The sequence below is a fragment of the Aulonocara sp. 'chitande type north' Nkhata Bay genome, linkage group LG16, assembly GCF_057382095.1.
Source record: "Aulonocara sp. 'chitande type north' Nkhata Bay isolate Kocher_YH1m ecotype deep benthic linkage group LG16, A_spYH_male_GT1.1, whole genome shotgun sequence".
NCBI classification, from domain to species: domain Eukaryota; kingdom Metazoa; phylum Chordata; class Actinopteri; order Cichliformes; family Cichlidae; genus Aulonocara; species Aulonocara sp. 'chitande type north' Nkhata Bay.
The window spans coordinates 10,335,557-10,352,232 of NC_141359.1; the positions used below are offsets into that span (position 1 = coordinate 10,335,557).

Below are 16,676 nucleotides of genomic sequence, written 5' to 3' on the forward strand. Positions count from 1 at the left end.
ATCTAGTGGAGATGTACGCGATTCCTAAAAATCGGTGTGAAACGTGGATGTGTGAAAAAGTTTTGCACATGAGATCTTGCTGAAACACAGTAAAGTCGAAATAAAATCCAGGAGCAGATAACTCAACTAAAATAATGGAAATAGGTGACATATGCACATTTAAGCAGGTAACAAAAGGCACAAAACCAGCCGGACACCAGGCAGATACATAGATGATACTATAATAATAAGATAATACTAAAAGAAAAAAGCTGACAATACCAAATACTTGAAAAACAATACGGGATGTGACTCACTGCATTATGTTGAACTATTGGCTGATTTTTTAGCTTTGTGTTTTCCTTTATGTAACAGGTTTTTCATCATAAATTGATGCAGAAAACACATTTGATGGAGGACCTCTGCAGACCAGAGAAATTAAACTGACACCTACCACCAGGGATAAAGCTTTTGTGCTGTGGATGTGGAAAGGACCCAAATGCAGACTTCTAATCAGGCAAAGTTAGTGTCACTACAGACAGGAGGACACAATCATCAATTCCCCAGGATTTACTTTCAAAGGTTTTAAGTAAAAAAAAAACAAACATTTTAAAGCAACACTGTCACCCTTGACATCACAAAAAGTATTTTTCAAAAATAAAACTTTAATTATTTAATTTTTTAAAATTCCGTCATTAATCAGAGTCTCATTGGGTGAAAATATATTTGTTGAGAGGAATTAGAGCAATAAGCATTTATAAAAACATCAGATGATGGAAATAGAACAACAGTATAAATCGAGTATGAATAAACGGCTGCAAACATCATCCGCACAAAATCCAAGAGGAATCTACAGATTTCTGTAGACTGAGGTGTTTAAGGTTTATTTGAAAGGTTCAGATTACCTGAACAGTTCTGCCACGGTTACTGGACACTGTCTGTAGTTTTTAGATTTAAATGAAAGGTGTAAGGCAACTAGAGGTAGAGCTTTCTAAAGAAATAAAGTGAGTGCTTCTAGAATTAGACATTAAAACTGTCACAGAAAATGTGCTAAAATGTAAATGTTTCAATGTTTTTCTTGTTTTGTTTCTATATTTCTGTATTTCATTATGTTACATGTCTGCATTAAAGTAAAATTTCAAAGTCAAGATAGCTGAATTTTACTGACATAATTTAAATGGAACTCTCAGTTCACACACTGTAAATGCATTAGAGGATGTAAAAAATAATATTAAAAGTTAATAGATAAACTATTAAAAACATCCAGCACAGAGTTAAATGGCACTACACAACTGTAACACACGCAGTAATAAATTACATTAAAGTAAAGCTACACAATCTTCAAAGAGGACCACTTTTGTGAATATCAGTCTTTACTTTGGACATATCCTGACCTTAAATGCAGCACACGCACACACATATGCAGCCAGGGGAAGTATCTGTCTATATCTGTTGTGTTTTTTTGTGTACATTAGTGTGTCAAAAGGTCACATAATAGATGCAGAGGAAACTGGTCATAATAATGAGATAAAGTGATCCAACTGGACGGAATGAAGCAGCACTGAAGGTGAAATAAGTCCTCCATGAAACATCTGAGCCTGAAAAATATGAAAAATAATTAGTTTTTTTTAAACCTATAATGTTATTTGCCTAGCTATATATTTATTAATACATATATTTGCTTTTATTTTCTGGTAGATTTGATTTAAATTGAAGAAATATTCCTCTGACTTAGTGTTACACCTCCATAAATAAAAGATAGGCCAAAGGATGAATTTTAGTCCTTTAGTACAAATGTGTTTGGTATCAGGTCAATGTAAAAGTATATAGACTACCTGATATAGTTGCCTCAGAAAGAGACATCACCAAGTTGTTTTCAATCCTGAAGCTGTAGGTGTCACTGACTTGGACCGACAGCAGTGTGCTGAAGATGCTGAATATCCCCTCAGAGTTTTCTGTGAAAGTGGAGCTTCCATTCAGGATGTTCTCAGTTTGGTTTAACCATGAAACGCTTGGCTTAGGGAACCAACTGACTGCCTCAGCAGACAGGGTGCCATTTGAGAAGGTGAAAGTGGGCGCTGAAAAAGCTGATGTAATAAAAGAGGGAAGAAAAAAATCCTGAATTAATATTGCAATCAAGAGTGAAGCTTCACTCAGTACTCACATTACTCAGAACAGCACGTTGGTTAAAATTCCCAGCATTACAAAAACTAGAAATACCCTTATACCATCTTATTCCAATGTGTTGCAAACCATGCTGCTAATGAATGCCAATAAAGAATGTTTAGATAAACACACAATTAATCTTGAAGAGTGAGTCATCCTACCTGCTGTTCTGAGTTGAATGCTGACCTCTCCTCCACCTTTAGAGGAGCTGATGCTGCATGTGTACTTCCCCTCATCACTGCGTCTCACATTCCTCAGCAGCAGAGAGGCATTGCCTGTGACTACAGCCTGAGGGAAGAGCTGAGTTCTCCCACTGAACTGTGACGCCTGATTCGTCAGATCCGGAGCTCCATTCTGATAAAAGTAAACCAGGCCGTTCAGGTCCGTCTTCTTCCAGGTCACTGTCACTTTGTCTTGGGAAGTTTGTGTGTCAAGATAGCAGCTGAGCAGCTGATCCTCACCAAGGTTGGCGACAGGCTTTGTACTGCTGCTTATCACATTGGACTGGGGCTCTGTGGGATGTGGACATTTTATACACATATTATAGACTAGCACATTTGAATCAGTTCCAATTTGTTGACAACTTAATAACCGATTTAAATGATATTTAGTGAAAGTGTTGTTTGCTTTTGGCAGTTATAAAACTTTTAGCAGGAAGATTTTAAGGACAAGTTCACATTTTTCACATTCACATATCCTGAGAGAGAGAGATAGAGACTGTGATTTCAAGAGATAGTTCAAGCAAAGCTATGACTATTTAGGGGTCTGAGTTAGTAAAAGTGATTAAATTCTAAAGACACAGATAGATAGACTGTATATAAAAGATGCTTCTAGCATACAGGTCTGAAAAACAAAGCCAGGGTGGAAATGTCCTATACCTGTCTTCTTTCTACTGACCAGCAGAGGGCAACCATTGTAGCTGTCAGGAAAAGAAATCTACTTCTCACTTGATTTATAACCTCAGTAAATATTTTCCTAATGCCTTTATGGTCTCAGTCAGTAGTATTATGACTTTATCATGTTTAGCTTGGAAATTATCGTGCCATTTATAAAAATAACCCACTCAAAGTGCGGTATGCTTTTTACTCTGTGACTGATGACTCACTACTGTATGAGCATGGCGTGTCCTTTGGTTCACAATCAGATCTTTTTTGGCATTCAGTTAAATTAAAAAAAGAAGTCCTTTTTTCAGGTAATAACATTGCACATATTTAATAAATTTGTAACTTAATAAAACTAACATGCCAATTAATCTAGCTTGAATGCTAGCTAGATATCAGCTTCACACATTCTTCTAAAATATAGTCACGCCCACTTTCAAGACATCAACAAGATGATGGCCAAAATACCAATTTCACAGGTTCATATAGGACAGGATTCCACAGTAAAAACTCAGGCGCACCATGGTTATGAATGAAACTATCAAATGATATTTAAAGTCAATATTCCCTTAATACCATGTTAAACCAGCACCAGTCGAGCATACCTAAACACACATAAACATTTTCTCAAGGAAATGAAACATGAATATAGAGTATATGTGTTACTTGGCTATCAACATTATTTCTGTCAAGTGGAAAGTCAGCCTCACAAATATTTAGAGATCATCACACGTGCAGATACAAATGAATATTCACAGTTAAACACTCGATGCTGTGCTGTGCCGTGTTGCCGTCCACATGGATTAACTGTATTTTAGTTTAGACAAACACAGCACGTGGTGAGCACACCCATGTATCACCCCAGGCCTCACCGAGCCATCACTAATGACAAGAGGATCCAAACAGATCTGTGGGTCTTACTTGAGAAGGCCAGAGAGAAGAAGAGGATGATGAAGAAACTAAGTATGACGATGATGACGAGCATGCTGTACAAAAAGAAAAACACAAGTGCAATTGTAACAAAACACATAGTATTAGTTTTTAAAGATTAGTTTCATAGCAGTTCTTCAAATAGCTTCTATTATTCTTCCTGGAACTGTAGGGTTTGGGCTCCATGCGTTGTGTCTTTTGGGTCTCGTGATGATCAGGACAAAAAACCCCATTGCAATAAGAAAGCTGGAGATTGTTTTCAATTCTTCTGTAAGTGTTTTCTTTGTGGTTCAAAAATGTTAATATTTTGTCCTGACAGAAATTTAAAGGAGAAATTTCTCTTTGACAGACTGTCAACAACTTTTATTTTGTTAGGGATCACATATTTAAACTAGTTGTGAAGCATAAGTTTAATCTTTAATAACATGTTGTTGTATTATAATCTGAAACTTTAGAAGTAATCAGCAACTACAGCTGTCAAATAACATCAAAAGTGAGATGTTTTCTTTCTCTACTGATGCAGTAAAAGCAAACATACTCGGTTACCACTGGAGACACCTAAATATTTTCAAAGTTGAATGACAACACTAAATATTCCTCATGGTCGCACCTGTAGAAGATGATTTGTCCGAGCGTGGCCATGGCTCCTGATGAAATCTCTTGAGACCAAGAAAAAAGGCAATTATTTATTCTTTATCCACTTTTTTATCCAAGTAATATATTTCTGCTGCTGTCTGTCAGCAGCCTGCACAGAACTGTCTGCTCAGCCTCTCTCAGAGCACTTAGAAAATACAATACAACACCATAAGTAAATATTACTTTTAAGGTGTGTTCTTCATTTTGGTTGACAGGTCATCATCTAGCTCGTTTATCTTATCAAAATAAAAGTTCATGTGACTGATTTACAAGAGAAAGAGATTATTTTTGTGATGTTAGTTAAGCTTTTACAAAGTGAAGGGATTACATCCAGAAAAACATTTTCACAGTAGTTATGACATAGAATATGTTTTTCATGTATATATTTACAGCATGCAGTACCGACTGCTGCTGGTTTTATCACGGTAAAAGCATAATATGCATACAAGGAAAAAGAGTAGCACCCTGGGCTTGGCAATTTACTCAAGGTGGATAAAATTTGATCTGTCGAGGAAAAAGAGAAAATACGTAACACTTGTTTATTTATGAAAAGGACCAAACATTGTTCACTAAAATAACAACAGAAAAAATAGATGATGAGAATCTCTGGTGATATTTTTGGCATTTCAAAACAGACGATTAGCCTCATTCATACTAATATCTGCTTGGACTGAACTACAGTAACGAAAGAAATGTGGCGTGCAACACTTGTGTGACAAGTGAAGACATTACAGAGTCCTCTTGACCACTGAGAAATTCTGCCAACCTCAAATGTGTACATCAAACTGAAACTTACGCACATGTATGTCACATCATATGATCTTATGAAACAAGAAACATTTTCTTTTTCAGTTTTTATTTTAGTTTTGCAAGAGATGTGAGCATGCAACTGTGAAATCTAGAGTTTTTAAACTGTTAAGCCATAAAACAAAATGAAAGGCTTAGTTTTTGCTTTGTAGCAAACAACAAACACATATATTCTTGGTGCAAGCATTTTGTAGTAGATAACTGCAACCAAAATCCTACTTTCTTGACAATCCTTGTTAACGATTAGCGTTAGAAAGGTGCGCATTATGTAAAATGTTATTTTGCTATAAAAATGAATGCTCAAAATGATCAAATTACACAAACATACATGAAATTATAGCACACAAGCCACAAACCCTTAAAGCAAATCTTTTTTTGCCCTTACCTCAGTTCTAACAAGCTTGAAAGCTAACAGTTAGTATGTCCACCTTTGTTCTTCAACACAGCCTCAACTTATGCAAGCATTCTTGTAATTTTCAGATGTCTTCAGGACTAGTGCTCCATGATTCTGGAAAGATAGTCAAAGCTCTTTATTGGAGGCACTTGGCAGGCCAATCAATGACTGATAGTGCTCCATTGGGAATTTTTCTATCTAGCTATGCTTTTACTGTATTGACAGTGTGTTTGGTATCACAGTCATGCTGAAAAATGAAGTCTTTTCCTACCAGGTGCTTTCTAGATGTTATTGTATTGTCATGCATGGTGTTACTTGGTGCATTTATTAGGCTGGACGACTGTGATTCATCATTGTCTAAAAGTTCTTTGAAAAGCATTCAGTTAGTCAAGAACGCTGCAGTGAAAGTACTGACAGGGACTTGAAAGAGAGAGCATAATTCTCCCTTCTCTTCACTGGCTCCTGCTTAATTCCAGAGTTGAATTTAAAATCCACATCCTTACATGCAAGGTCTTGAATAACCAGGACACTCGATTTCTTAAATAGTACTGTATTATTCCAAGCATTTTGCTCTCAGACTGTGAGCTTACTTGTGGTTTCTAGAGTTTTTAAAAGTAGAATGGGAGGCACAACCTTCAGCTTCCAGGCTCCTTTCCTGCGGAAAAAGATTCAGGTTGAATTCAGGAGACAGACACTCTCTACATTTTAGATTAGGCTCAAAACTTTCCTTTTTGATAAAGCATATAGTTAGCGCTTGATCAAGTGACCCTAAATCCTCCCTTAGTTTCACTGCTATAGGCCAAGGTTGCCTAAAGGCTCTGAGGGCTTCTTCTTCACACCTCTCTTTTTGGTTTATACCTCTAAAAACTAAATTTAAACTGTGGTTCTCTCCCATGTGTATCCTTTGTCCTGTCTTTCTCTGCTTTTCTCTTCCCTCCCAACTGGCCGTGGCTTTAAAAAGGGAGTTTTTCCTTCTTACCTTGGCAAAGTGCAAGGTGTATCTCTCACATCCTGTGTCAGGTATTTGCTGATTATTTTTCTATTTCTCTAGAACATGACTTTCAGATACTGTCCAGCTGCTGTAGATAGTTTTTTTTTAATACCTACCATTTCTTAGTTATAAGTTTTCATCATATTGCAAAAATACTGTTTTATGCCAGTTAAACTGCTTGTTTTATAGATTAAACTAAAAACATGTGAATAAATGTGTTTTTACAACAAGCTGCCAGTAACAAAGTGCCTTATGATACAATTTACAATTGCTGTTATGAGACAAGTTGTTGGTGTAGACACAACACATTCCTTAAGTTAGGTCATTTTTATTACTGGTCACAGTTAACCAACTTTAACCTGATATCTTATTAACCATATCACTATGTTGTTTGAATAACTTTACTGTGTATTTCCTGAAATTTCCCTCCGTGATGTTGTTCATTAGTGAATAGAATCTGTCTGGAAAACCCTAAAAATGTATTTGAGAAGTGAAAACCAAGATTTGCATCATTCTGAAAGTACTTAAAACAGCCTCATTGTGGTAAACCATGGGCACATAATGTATTTAAAGGCAATATAATGGTACTATATGCTTTATGCTTCAGAATTATTTTTCATTTTCACTCAGCCATTGGAGGAGGAACATTTCAAAAATCTAACTTACTAACTTAAGACATCCGATACTAATTTCATCCAGGATGGCATTTCCGGAGTTTACTTACAAACTTCTTCAAGTAATCAGAAATTCTGTGGGTGTTTTGGTGCTCATAGTCATCTTCTACATCCTTCAGTACATTTTTAACATGCATTTTTTATGCTCGTGTGAACCGGGCCTGCATCCAAATGGTGTACTGTACATGGCTCTGCCTCCTTTGATCCTCGCCTTTATTGTCATCATTGTTGAACCTTTTCACCAAAGAAAGATTTTTTACTGGTGTCACTCTCTCTCGAGATGTGCTATGTGTGTTGGCAGCTATGTCTATAAGGTTTTCATTAAGTGGATCAGTTTGGCGGCTGTATGGATATCTGCTGTTCTTTTTGATGGAGACTGGTTCGTTTGCCTAAAGACAAACTTCAACAAGAACCAGACTGGAATTCCATGCAAACAAAATCTGACCTATGAGGAGCAACGGATTATAGGAGACTATATGACTCAATCACTTGTAAGTAACAACACACAACAATCATGCAACATCAATTTGACTAACATCATTTTTAAACTAAAATTCACATGTTAAAAAATGTAAGACAATGAAATTTTGTTACATTTAAAAGCATTTTAGTTCTACCTCCATGTAAGGAAAGTATCACAATGTTTTACTTAGTGCGCTCAGAGCATCAAGTGGATGCTTGCGCAAAATTCAAAAGCTGTGTGTCTGACTGACAATAGAGAAAGAAAACATCACTTTAACAACTGTCCATGCTCAAAAGACCTTTATGTACTGCCAGGTTATTGGAAGCTGAATGTTAAGAAAAGCAAAAAGAGTTGAAATAAACTTGAACTTGACTAAAAGAACAAACCTACATTTAAAACAAGTATGTGAATTGTTTTCAAACTGTATCTTTTTTTTCTTTTCCAGGATTATGGTCTTTTTCTCATCTGTGGTTTTTTATTTGTCTGGACGACCTGTGAAATTAAAAGACTGTCTTGCAGCTGTTTTAAAACAAGGCCACGCTGTCAGCCTTACTACAGTGTAGTATTTGAAGACCTTCTAGCAGAGGAAGTCAGTATTCACCTAAACGACAAACTAAAAAAAATGGCAACAAAAAAAGCAGAAAACATCTGTAAGCCCTACCTTGAAGCTATTAAGCTGTCAGGAAACAATGATGATAATGACGATGCAAACACTGCTGCTTCTGAAGCCTGGGAGAAAATTTCCATCCCTGGTTTCTACTTGATGGAAGATGAGGAACAATAAACAGCTGGAGACACTGTAGCAATATTTTAAACTGTCATTTGTTAGAACCTTTACATCTATAAAAGTCTGTATCTCATATGTACATTTCATGTGGACATTTTATTTAGTCAGTTATCTATTTACCTGTTAATTTAGAAGACGTTTTACAAACAAAAATCTGTGTTATAACCTTTTGATAAGTTTTTCCTATATATTTCCTAAATAATTTTACTTTCTTTCTACTTTCTTTGCAATAGTTTACTACACTAATTTTGAGAGAATATGACAAGAAAATTATACATATGATCGTTTTCTATTTATTTGTGTCAGAAAATATTGTTCAACATTAAGAAAACACATGGCAAGGAAAGAACAGTTCAAGCAATAAACTTAAATGTAAACAAAAATGGAATACATAGTATTTTTCACTGGAATTAAAATGTGCATCAACTGGCTCATGTCTGTGCAGCCCAATTTTACTTTTTAAGTGTGTGTGTGTTGGGGGGGGGGGGGGGGGGGGGGGAGATTTGTGTGTATGTATCCATGATTGTTTATGTTAATAAGAGTGTGGGGAGTGAGTTGGAGGGCGGGGTGGGGTGGGCTGCTTTTAACCATGTAAAGCACTTTGTGCTACATTGCTGTATGAAAAGTGCTTTATAAATAAAGATTGATTGATTGATATGATTCTTTTGAGTATAATGTACTTAACATTGGTTTTTTGTTTTTGTTTTTAGATAAAAGGAACTACAATTCAGCCATGAAAAGTAGTCCAATAATAAAGGAGGTGTATTAAGAAATAATGTTCATGTTCCAATTAAACATAATTTTACTCTTGAGGACATTCCAGTCAGTGAGTATTCCTGCTGTCGTCTTTTCTGGATGAAACTTGCATGCAGAAGGAGAGCCTGGTATTGGCAGACTGGGACTGCAGAGGGCACTTTGCTGGAGATTCCACCATCGTGAATGTGACACTTACAAATGTAGGGTGACAATATGGAGATGTAATTGCATGGGGTCGCCACAAAATAATCACAATCAGAATCAGAATACTTTATTGATCCTTAGGGGATCCCTAGGGATTGGCTGCTGCAATGCTCCTGCACCTCAGATGAGGAAGATTCTTACACTACCACTACCAATCAAAATTTTGGACACACCCACTCATTTAATGTTTTTTTGGCTTTATTTTACATTGTAGATTCTCACTGAAGGCATCAAAACTAGAATTAGAATTTTTTCCATCCAGAACTGCCTTACTTCTTTGTTGTATAGATTTAAAAATGTGCTGGAAACTTTCCTCAGAGATTTGTGGATAACAACACAGTATGTGTTTATGTGTGCTTCACGGGTACAGGTTTAGTATGGTATTGATAGAATATTAACTTGTATATCATTTGATAGAGTTTCATCCACAAGCACGTTTTTATTTATATGGCATGGTATTTTTTAAATGGCACTTCCAAACTAAACATGATAAAGTCATAATACTACTGAATGAGACCATAAAGTCATTAGAAAAATATATACTGAGGTTTTAAATCAAGCGAGAAGTCGAGTTCTAGACAGCTACAAGGTTGCCCTCTGCTGGTCAGTAGAAAAAAAGACAGGTATATGACATTTCCACCCTGGCTTCCTTTTTAACCTGCATTGTGCAACTATCTTTTATATACAGTCTATCTGTTTTTATGTTTGGAATTTAACCTTTTTTTTCTTTCCTTTTTAACTAACTCTTAAATAGTCATAGCTTTTCATGAACTATGGCTTTTCTACTAGGAGTAAAGATTTTATTTCTTGAAATTACAGTGACTCTCTACCTCTACCTCTGGAGTTACTGTACAGCTCTTCTTCCATTTAAATCTACATAAATACAGACAGTGTCTAGTAACCATGGCATAACTGGTTTCAGGTACTCTGAACATTTCAAATAAACCTTTTTAATAAACCTTTTTAATAAATATTCTTGATGAGATGGAACTGGCACTATGCCTTTCAAAAGCATGTAAACATATAGCTCAGTGCTAAGCCAGTTTCTCACAGATCCACCTCAGAGTAGCATCACATGAGCGGTCGTTCCAGTTTTCTTCTGTATCCTTGCCAGTTCTAATATGTGCACAGTCTTCTTCACCCCACTTTGGATCACCACCACCGTTATCAGGCTGCTCAGCCTCCCAGTACCTAACAGGTTTCAGAACAAGACAATGGTGACACTGTTAATCTCTAATATTAGAAGTCTTTCCATGATTCCCATTTTTGTACACATTTACATTTTTTTCTGTACTGAGCCTAAAAATGACAACTCCAGTAACACTGATATTTGTACTGCGCAAAATAAATCTTTGGTTTTTTGTGTGTGTAAGGCACCTCCTCTGCTTTATGGGTTTAGCAAATCTAAATGATTTAGTCTTAATGAACAGAGACATCGCAAGTCATTATTTAACCTCAAAGTTCTATGTATGGTGTATGATACAATAAAGGCTTTAAGTGGCATAAGTGGTAGTAATATGCTCACGTGTAGTATGGTGGTTTAGTTTGGTTAATGTCATTTTTGTTCTAGTGCACACGTGTCGAACTCCAGGCGTCGAGGGCCGGTGTCCTGCAGGTTTCAGATGTGTCCTTAATCCAACACAGCTGACTTAAATGGCTAAATTACCTCCTCAACATGTCTTGAAGCTCTCCAGAGGCCTGGTAACGAATGAATCGTTTGATTCAGGTGTGTTGACTCAGGGTGATATCTAAAACCTGCAGGACACCGGCCCTCGAGGCCTGGAGTTCGACAAGTGTATACTTTTTAAAGTTATTATTACATTTTTTTTTGACAGTGATTTTAAGGTTTAGTCTAGAACAGTTTAGAGTGGCAAAAACACTGGCCTGTTCACCATGTATGCTTGCTGGTATGTGTCAAAATACTGTCAAGAATTCCAGGATCAAATATAAATATTTTGGGATTCCTGTCTATCGCTTGTCTGTTGTGGTTCATCTGCGTATGCCATGGTACGTTTTTTCATTGGTATGTTTTAACTCAGATGCAGTTCTTGGCCTGCTTGAATGCCGCCCCATTAAAATATATCAAGTCTCTCCCATAAAGGGACAGAAGATCATGCTATTTGCCTTTATCATGTAAATTACTGCCACCTTGTGGCAACAGTTGAGTATTGTCTGTGGAAACAGCAATGAGAATCCATTTAAACTTTCTGTTGTCATGCGCATTTCAGCGTCCCATTATCAAAGCCTGGACCTCGATCACTTTAGAGCCCAGCAGAATTTTGCGGTTATTTGCAAAAGCACACCATGGATAAATCCATGCTCTTTGATGCAAGACTGATGGAAGACCAGAGTAGAAGCCAAGCAGAACTGTGATGTTCATGATCTGTAGGTGATTATACACATGCACAGATCAGTGTAGCAAATAAAAAGTAAATGAGCAAACTGTAAAAGCAACCAACTGAGAACCGCATCTCTGGCAAACAGCTAATGTACAGAGGTAGTTTCAAAGTGTAAAGTTAATACGTAGAATACATGCGCGATAAAATGTGGGTGGGGCTTAAAAATCAAATGTGATTCTTGACAGATTCATTCTCTAAAACCATAAACACTTGTATGTGTGACAAATAAATACAGAACATTCTTTGCATGCTGAGCAGCCAGCATTGCTTGTGATATCTTATGATCTGCACAACAAGTAATGCAAACTACCTAATCCTTTTCTTTTGTTCAAAATGGGATACTCTTCAAATGCAAAAGTGATAAAAAAGTGAAAAGAAACAGTGATATGTGGTGATTTGCATACTTTGTAAACATTTTTAAAGAAAAACAAACAACAACAAAAACAAACATTTTTTTTACATCAGTAAATTTCTACACAAATAATTTTTAAAATTTGATTTCTTTCTCATTTAATACATGGTAAAAATTATATTTAAGAAAGGGAAAAGAAAGGAATAAAATAAAGAAGGGCCTGTAACCTTAGAGTGAGAGAAGATCCATCAACCCATTTCCAGGTTCCCTCATTGCTCCCATCCATCAAACCAATCCAGCTCCATGTTTCTGACTTTGTTAACTTGGAGAGAAAAGTCTGTTTTTAATGATAAAAAAAAGATACAAATGATATTTTAAAAATTGAATCATTATTATAAAATCATTAAACAGAAAATTAAGCTATTATACATTAAATTACATTAGGGGTATTGTACCCCATTTTGACCTTGAGACTTAGACCACCATAGACCCCCACCTTCAGTCTTATACACAGGGCTTGTTCATGTGCTACCATGATTAGAGCCTCCGTGCTGTCTTTCTATTCAACTTTGTCCAGCCACTGGTAGGATTTTTTGATATCAGCCACTTCTTCTATCTGCCCGTAGTACATACTGTCCTTCCATGATGTTCTTGCTCATCTTTTTTTCTCAGGTTTCTAATGCCTGAGGTATTCGCCAAGCACAAATTCATTGTGGCCAGCTTCCTGATATACCCATTTTTGTTGTTTCATTCTGGATGATGCTTCTGACAATCACTAATCCTTATCCTCCTTCCTTTAGCTTCACATAAAATGTCAGGGTGCAGGACGTGGGGTGAAACCCTCCATACATGGTAAAGAGCTTTCTTGTCTTTATGTCAGGGACTTCTATCTTCTCCTTTGGCGAGCTGGTTATTCCAGTAGAGTATATGATGACTGGCAGGTTGTACGTGGTGATTCAGCAGATCTTGTTCTTGCCATTCAATTGACACCTTAGGACTTGACACTCTGCTGGTATTTGGTTGTGGCTTTTCTAGCGGCCTCTTCATGGTTGCCATTTGTATAATTCTAAGGTACTTCTAGCTGTCCTCAGTATCTCCAATGTAGCCTTCTGGCAGTGCAGTCTCCTCAGTTCTGACTAACTTCCTTCTCTTTCTCCAAAATCCTACTATTTGGCATCAACTCACCCCACCATGATGGAAGAAGATACATGCTGAGTATGACTCAATAAACACTAAAAACACCAGAAACTTTCCAGTTAAAAGCAAACAAACAAACCCACACACATGGCTTTCCATTCAGCTAAAACAATTTTAAGAATGTCATTCTTAAAGATCATTGGACGCAATTCGATCTGTAGTTACTGCGTTTATTTACTTACACATTATTATGATTATGGTCATATCATTAACTAAGCAGTCTGGTCAACTGTTAGGGAAGTACCTGCTCCTTGTTGCAGTCAATGACAACTAGATCTGCTCCTTTGTCTTTGCAGTCCTGTCTGGCTCTTGTCCATGAACCAGAGTCATTGGAGAGGAAATAACAAGAACTACTAAATATCCTCCATCCTGCTGGACAAGTTTTCTCTCTCTGTCTGGTTAAAATTAGTTCTTTCTTTAACTCAGTGATGCTTGAATTCAGCAGGTCTCTCTCTCTGGTCATGAACGACATCGCATTAATAGAGGCCTGGAGATGCTCAGTCAGGTTGTTTTTGAGAAAAGAGAAATGTGCAGCTTCACTGTGATCTGGAAATAAATACATTTACAAAATGACATATTTATGTTTATTATGTTAAGGACAAAACTAACAACTGAGTTGGTCAATACTGACAGGCTTTGTTACAACATATGTTACCTATGGCATTATTATTGTGCCTCTGTTCTATGAGTGCAGGTTAAAAAAAAATCAAAAAATATGCAAGTGCAAATGTTGCATTTTGAGGAGAAAATTATTTTGAGTGAAGAAACGTTTAATTGGAGCAAACAAAATTCATTGCTGCGTGCAAGAAATGTATTTCAGTGTTTGCTATTATGCATACACACACACAATAACAGCCCCTCTTGCTCAGTTGCTGGCTGTTCTCAGTGTGACGTTCATGCTCACAACATCTCTGCTCGGTGCACGCTCAACTCTCTGTACACCATTCTAGGTGTACCAACCAACCAATCACTGACGTGGATGTGAAAATTCTGATAGGCTGTTACGGTCTCCAATCAGCTTGCTAGCTATTGCATTCCGGAAACATGGTCCAGAATGCTGCCAAATGCATTTTCGGTTAGTATGTTTAATTATTTCATTTTAAAATATATAATTTTTTAAGACCACTGTTGGTTTTAATCTAGTTTAAGCTACACTTTTCTTCGCTCAAAAATAATTTACTCCACAAAATGCAACATTTGCGCTTGCAAAGTTTTTTTTTTACGTGCAGTTAGAATAGAGGCACAAAAATGACACCATAGTTGCCACCTAAGAAAGATGGTGTCAGTTAATATTGGAATAACGGGGTGCCTGCAGCTTGGTCCTTTCAGCGACTGAAATTATTTGATGTGTACATGTGTACATTACATGTACACTGTTTAGAAATACATTTGGCCAAACAATGTTTAATGCAGTGGCACTTTGGAGTCACTGGAATCCATTGACTTCCGTGTCTGTAAATAAAAACAGCTATTCTAACAGTGCCTATAATTTGTTATTTTCTCTCATACAATGACAATGAAGCTAGTGTAGAAGAACAATAAATATCTGTTGTTATTTTTATTTGTTTTGTATTCATGAACAGCCATTTTTTCTTATTATTTTCTAATTATATACAGTGATGTAATGAAGTTATAAATAATTCGATGATAACTGATGACTGTGTTCTCATAGATGAGCGAACTAAACGAGCACTGAAGGCTTGGCATAAACTGCCCGTATGAATACGGAATACAGAATATAAAAATGAACTGAATAAAGCTAAATGTGAACAAAACTCACAGTGCAGACCAAGGCCAATGAGCCCAACCAACAGGGAAACACTCAGCAGCCCCAAAGTAAGAATAACAGCTTTGTGAAACTTCCCATCAGAGCTCTTTGGACCTGATAAGAAAAAAAAAGTCAGAGATGTCTTTCACATAATGCAACATATGCAACATATACTCAGTTACTGCGGTACAGTAAGTCTGGACTGGTTGTCCGTCTTAAGGCTCTGAGTTAGAATTACTAGAAACTAATTAAAGGAGACATCCTAACTGCCTACATCTAGATAATGATACCACTGTCTCTGATAACATACTCTGATTAAGCAACTCTGTTAGTCAAGTACAGTCAGTCACTCACCTTGTTGCCCTAAAGTAGCAGACCAAGAAATAAACGCCCTAAGCGACGGTCAGCTTGTGGGCTAGAGCAACCTCTTAGAAGCAATAAAAGCTGTAATAGCCATACACATATTTTAACCTTTACCGTTTAACAACACAATTCAGACTTTAAATGCAGGTAAGATATTCATTTAAATCACGAAAGCCAATTTCTATAAATCACCAAGACTAATCATAATAGATGAAATGGGATAACTGCCACTAAATACCACTATGGTCTCATAGTTCCTCCAAAGTCCATAATTCAACAAAAAATTAGCAGCAAAGAAAAGACTTGTGGCTCCAATTTTTAGATCACAGTTGTTTGGCCATAATTAACCGTCTGGAACACTCTGAAATATTATATTGCTGAGACCGCTCCAGAGACTCCAGTTTCACAACACTTACAACTTGTTTTTAACTATGTACATGGTTACCCCGCTGAGTTCCTATTCATCACATTACTTCAAGTCCTAGATGGATGAGGTTTGGGGGATTTCAGTCCTTTGACAATCTCCATCAAACTGGAAATTCTTACCTGTTTGAATTGTTGAAGAGCTTCTGTTGACTGACTTGCCATGTTGAACATTGACATAGATTTCCTCCATCTCTCCTGAGATAGTCAGCTTTCTTTTAGAGAGTCGGCTCTGCAGTACACGTTACTTGAAGCATAAATGAGGAAGTTTTTAGCTTAGTTCCTTCTTGTCTTTTACAGAAGTTTTATCGGAAGTCATTCTGTATGTGTTGAACCCAGAAGTGTCACTTCTAATAACATTTCTATAACACAGTTTAAGTTTGAAGGTTGAAGTTTCCTGGAATAGTCTGAATGACTAATGTTACATGAAAAGACAGATATACAACAAAATTCAAAACTCAGCAGAAGGTCTAGATCTTGTCCCTTGAAGTTGCTAATTACCCACT

At 36.6% G+C, this 16,676-nt stretch overlaps 2 protein-coding genes across 3 annotated transcripts; both read right to left on the minus strand.

Annotated features, from left to right (window-relative positions):
- Positions 1-1,252: 1,252 nt before the first annotated feature.
- On the minus strand, positions 1,253-4,702 carry vtcn1 (V-set domain containing T cell activation inhibitor 1). Of its 2 annotated transcripts, XM_086267735.1 has the most exons (5): positions 4,567-4,702; positions 3,948-4,012; positions 2,307-2,657; positions 1,815-2,066; positions 1,253-1,577 (listed from the first exon to the last, which is right to left on the minus strand). In XM_086267735.1, the coding sequence occupies exons 1-5, from the start codon at positions 4,596-4,598 to the stop codon at positions 1,459-1,461; spliced, it is 819 nt and encodes a 272-aa protein (XP_086123861.1). In that variant the 5' UTR covers positions 4,599-4,702; the 3' UTR covers positions 1,253-1,458. The 2 variants fall into 2 exon arrangements, with proteins under 2 accessions (XP_086123861.1, XP_086123860.1); XM_086267734.1 differs by lacking the exon at positions 4,567-4,702 and having other exon boundaries at positions 3,948-4,056.
- Positions 4,703-9,820: 5,118 nt separating this feature from the next.
- Positions 9,821-16,390, minus strand: LOC147310998 (CD209 antigen-like protein C). Its single transcript, XM_086265907.1, has 5 exons — positions 16,294-16,390; positions 15,397-15,498; positions 13,861-14,162; positions 12,647-12,756; positions 9,821-10,859 (listed from the first exon to the last, which is right to left on the minus strand). Exons 1-5 carry the CDS (start codon positions 16,361-16,363, stop codon positions 10,703-10,705), a joined length of 741 nt encoding a protein of 246 aa, XP_086122033.1. The 5' UTR covers positions 16,364-16,390; the 3' UTR covers positions 9,821-10,702.
- Positions 16,391-16,676: the final 286 nt, after the last annotated feature.

What these genes read in the sequence shown, in the direction of transcription:
- LOC147310998 (XM_086265907.1), bottom strand. Translation starts at nt 16,363, where the DNA reads ATGGAGGAAATCTATGTCAATGTTCAACATGGCAAGTCAGTCAACAGA. An exon ending in TTGACTGCAACAAGGAGCAG is followed by an intron (nt 12,757 to 13,860) that starts GTACTTCCCTAA and finishes CATTAAAAACAG; the next exon opens with ACTTTTCTCTCCAAGTTAAC. An exon ending in GGATCTTCTCTCACTCTAAG is followed by an intron (nt 10,860 to 12,646) that starts GTTACAGGCCCT and finishes GAAACCTGTTAG; the next exon opens with GTACTGGGAGGCTGAGCAGC.
- vtcn1 (XM_086267734.1), bottom strand. Translation starts at nt 4,056, where the DNA reads ATGTGTTTTGTTACAATTGCACTTGTGTTTTTCTTTTTGTACAGCATG. An exon ending in CTTCTCTCTGGCCTTCTCAA is followed by an intron (nt 2,658 to 3,947) that starts GTAAGACCCACA and finishes CACATCCCACAG; the next exon opens with AGCCCCAGTCCAATGTGATA. An exon ending in TTCTGAGGCAACTATATCAG is followed by an intron (nt 1,578 to 1,814) that starts GTAGTCTATATA and finishes CATATTTTTCAG; the next exon opens with GCTCAGATGTTTCATGGAGG.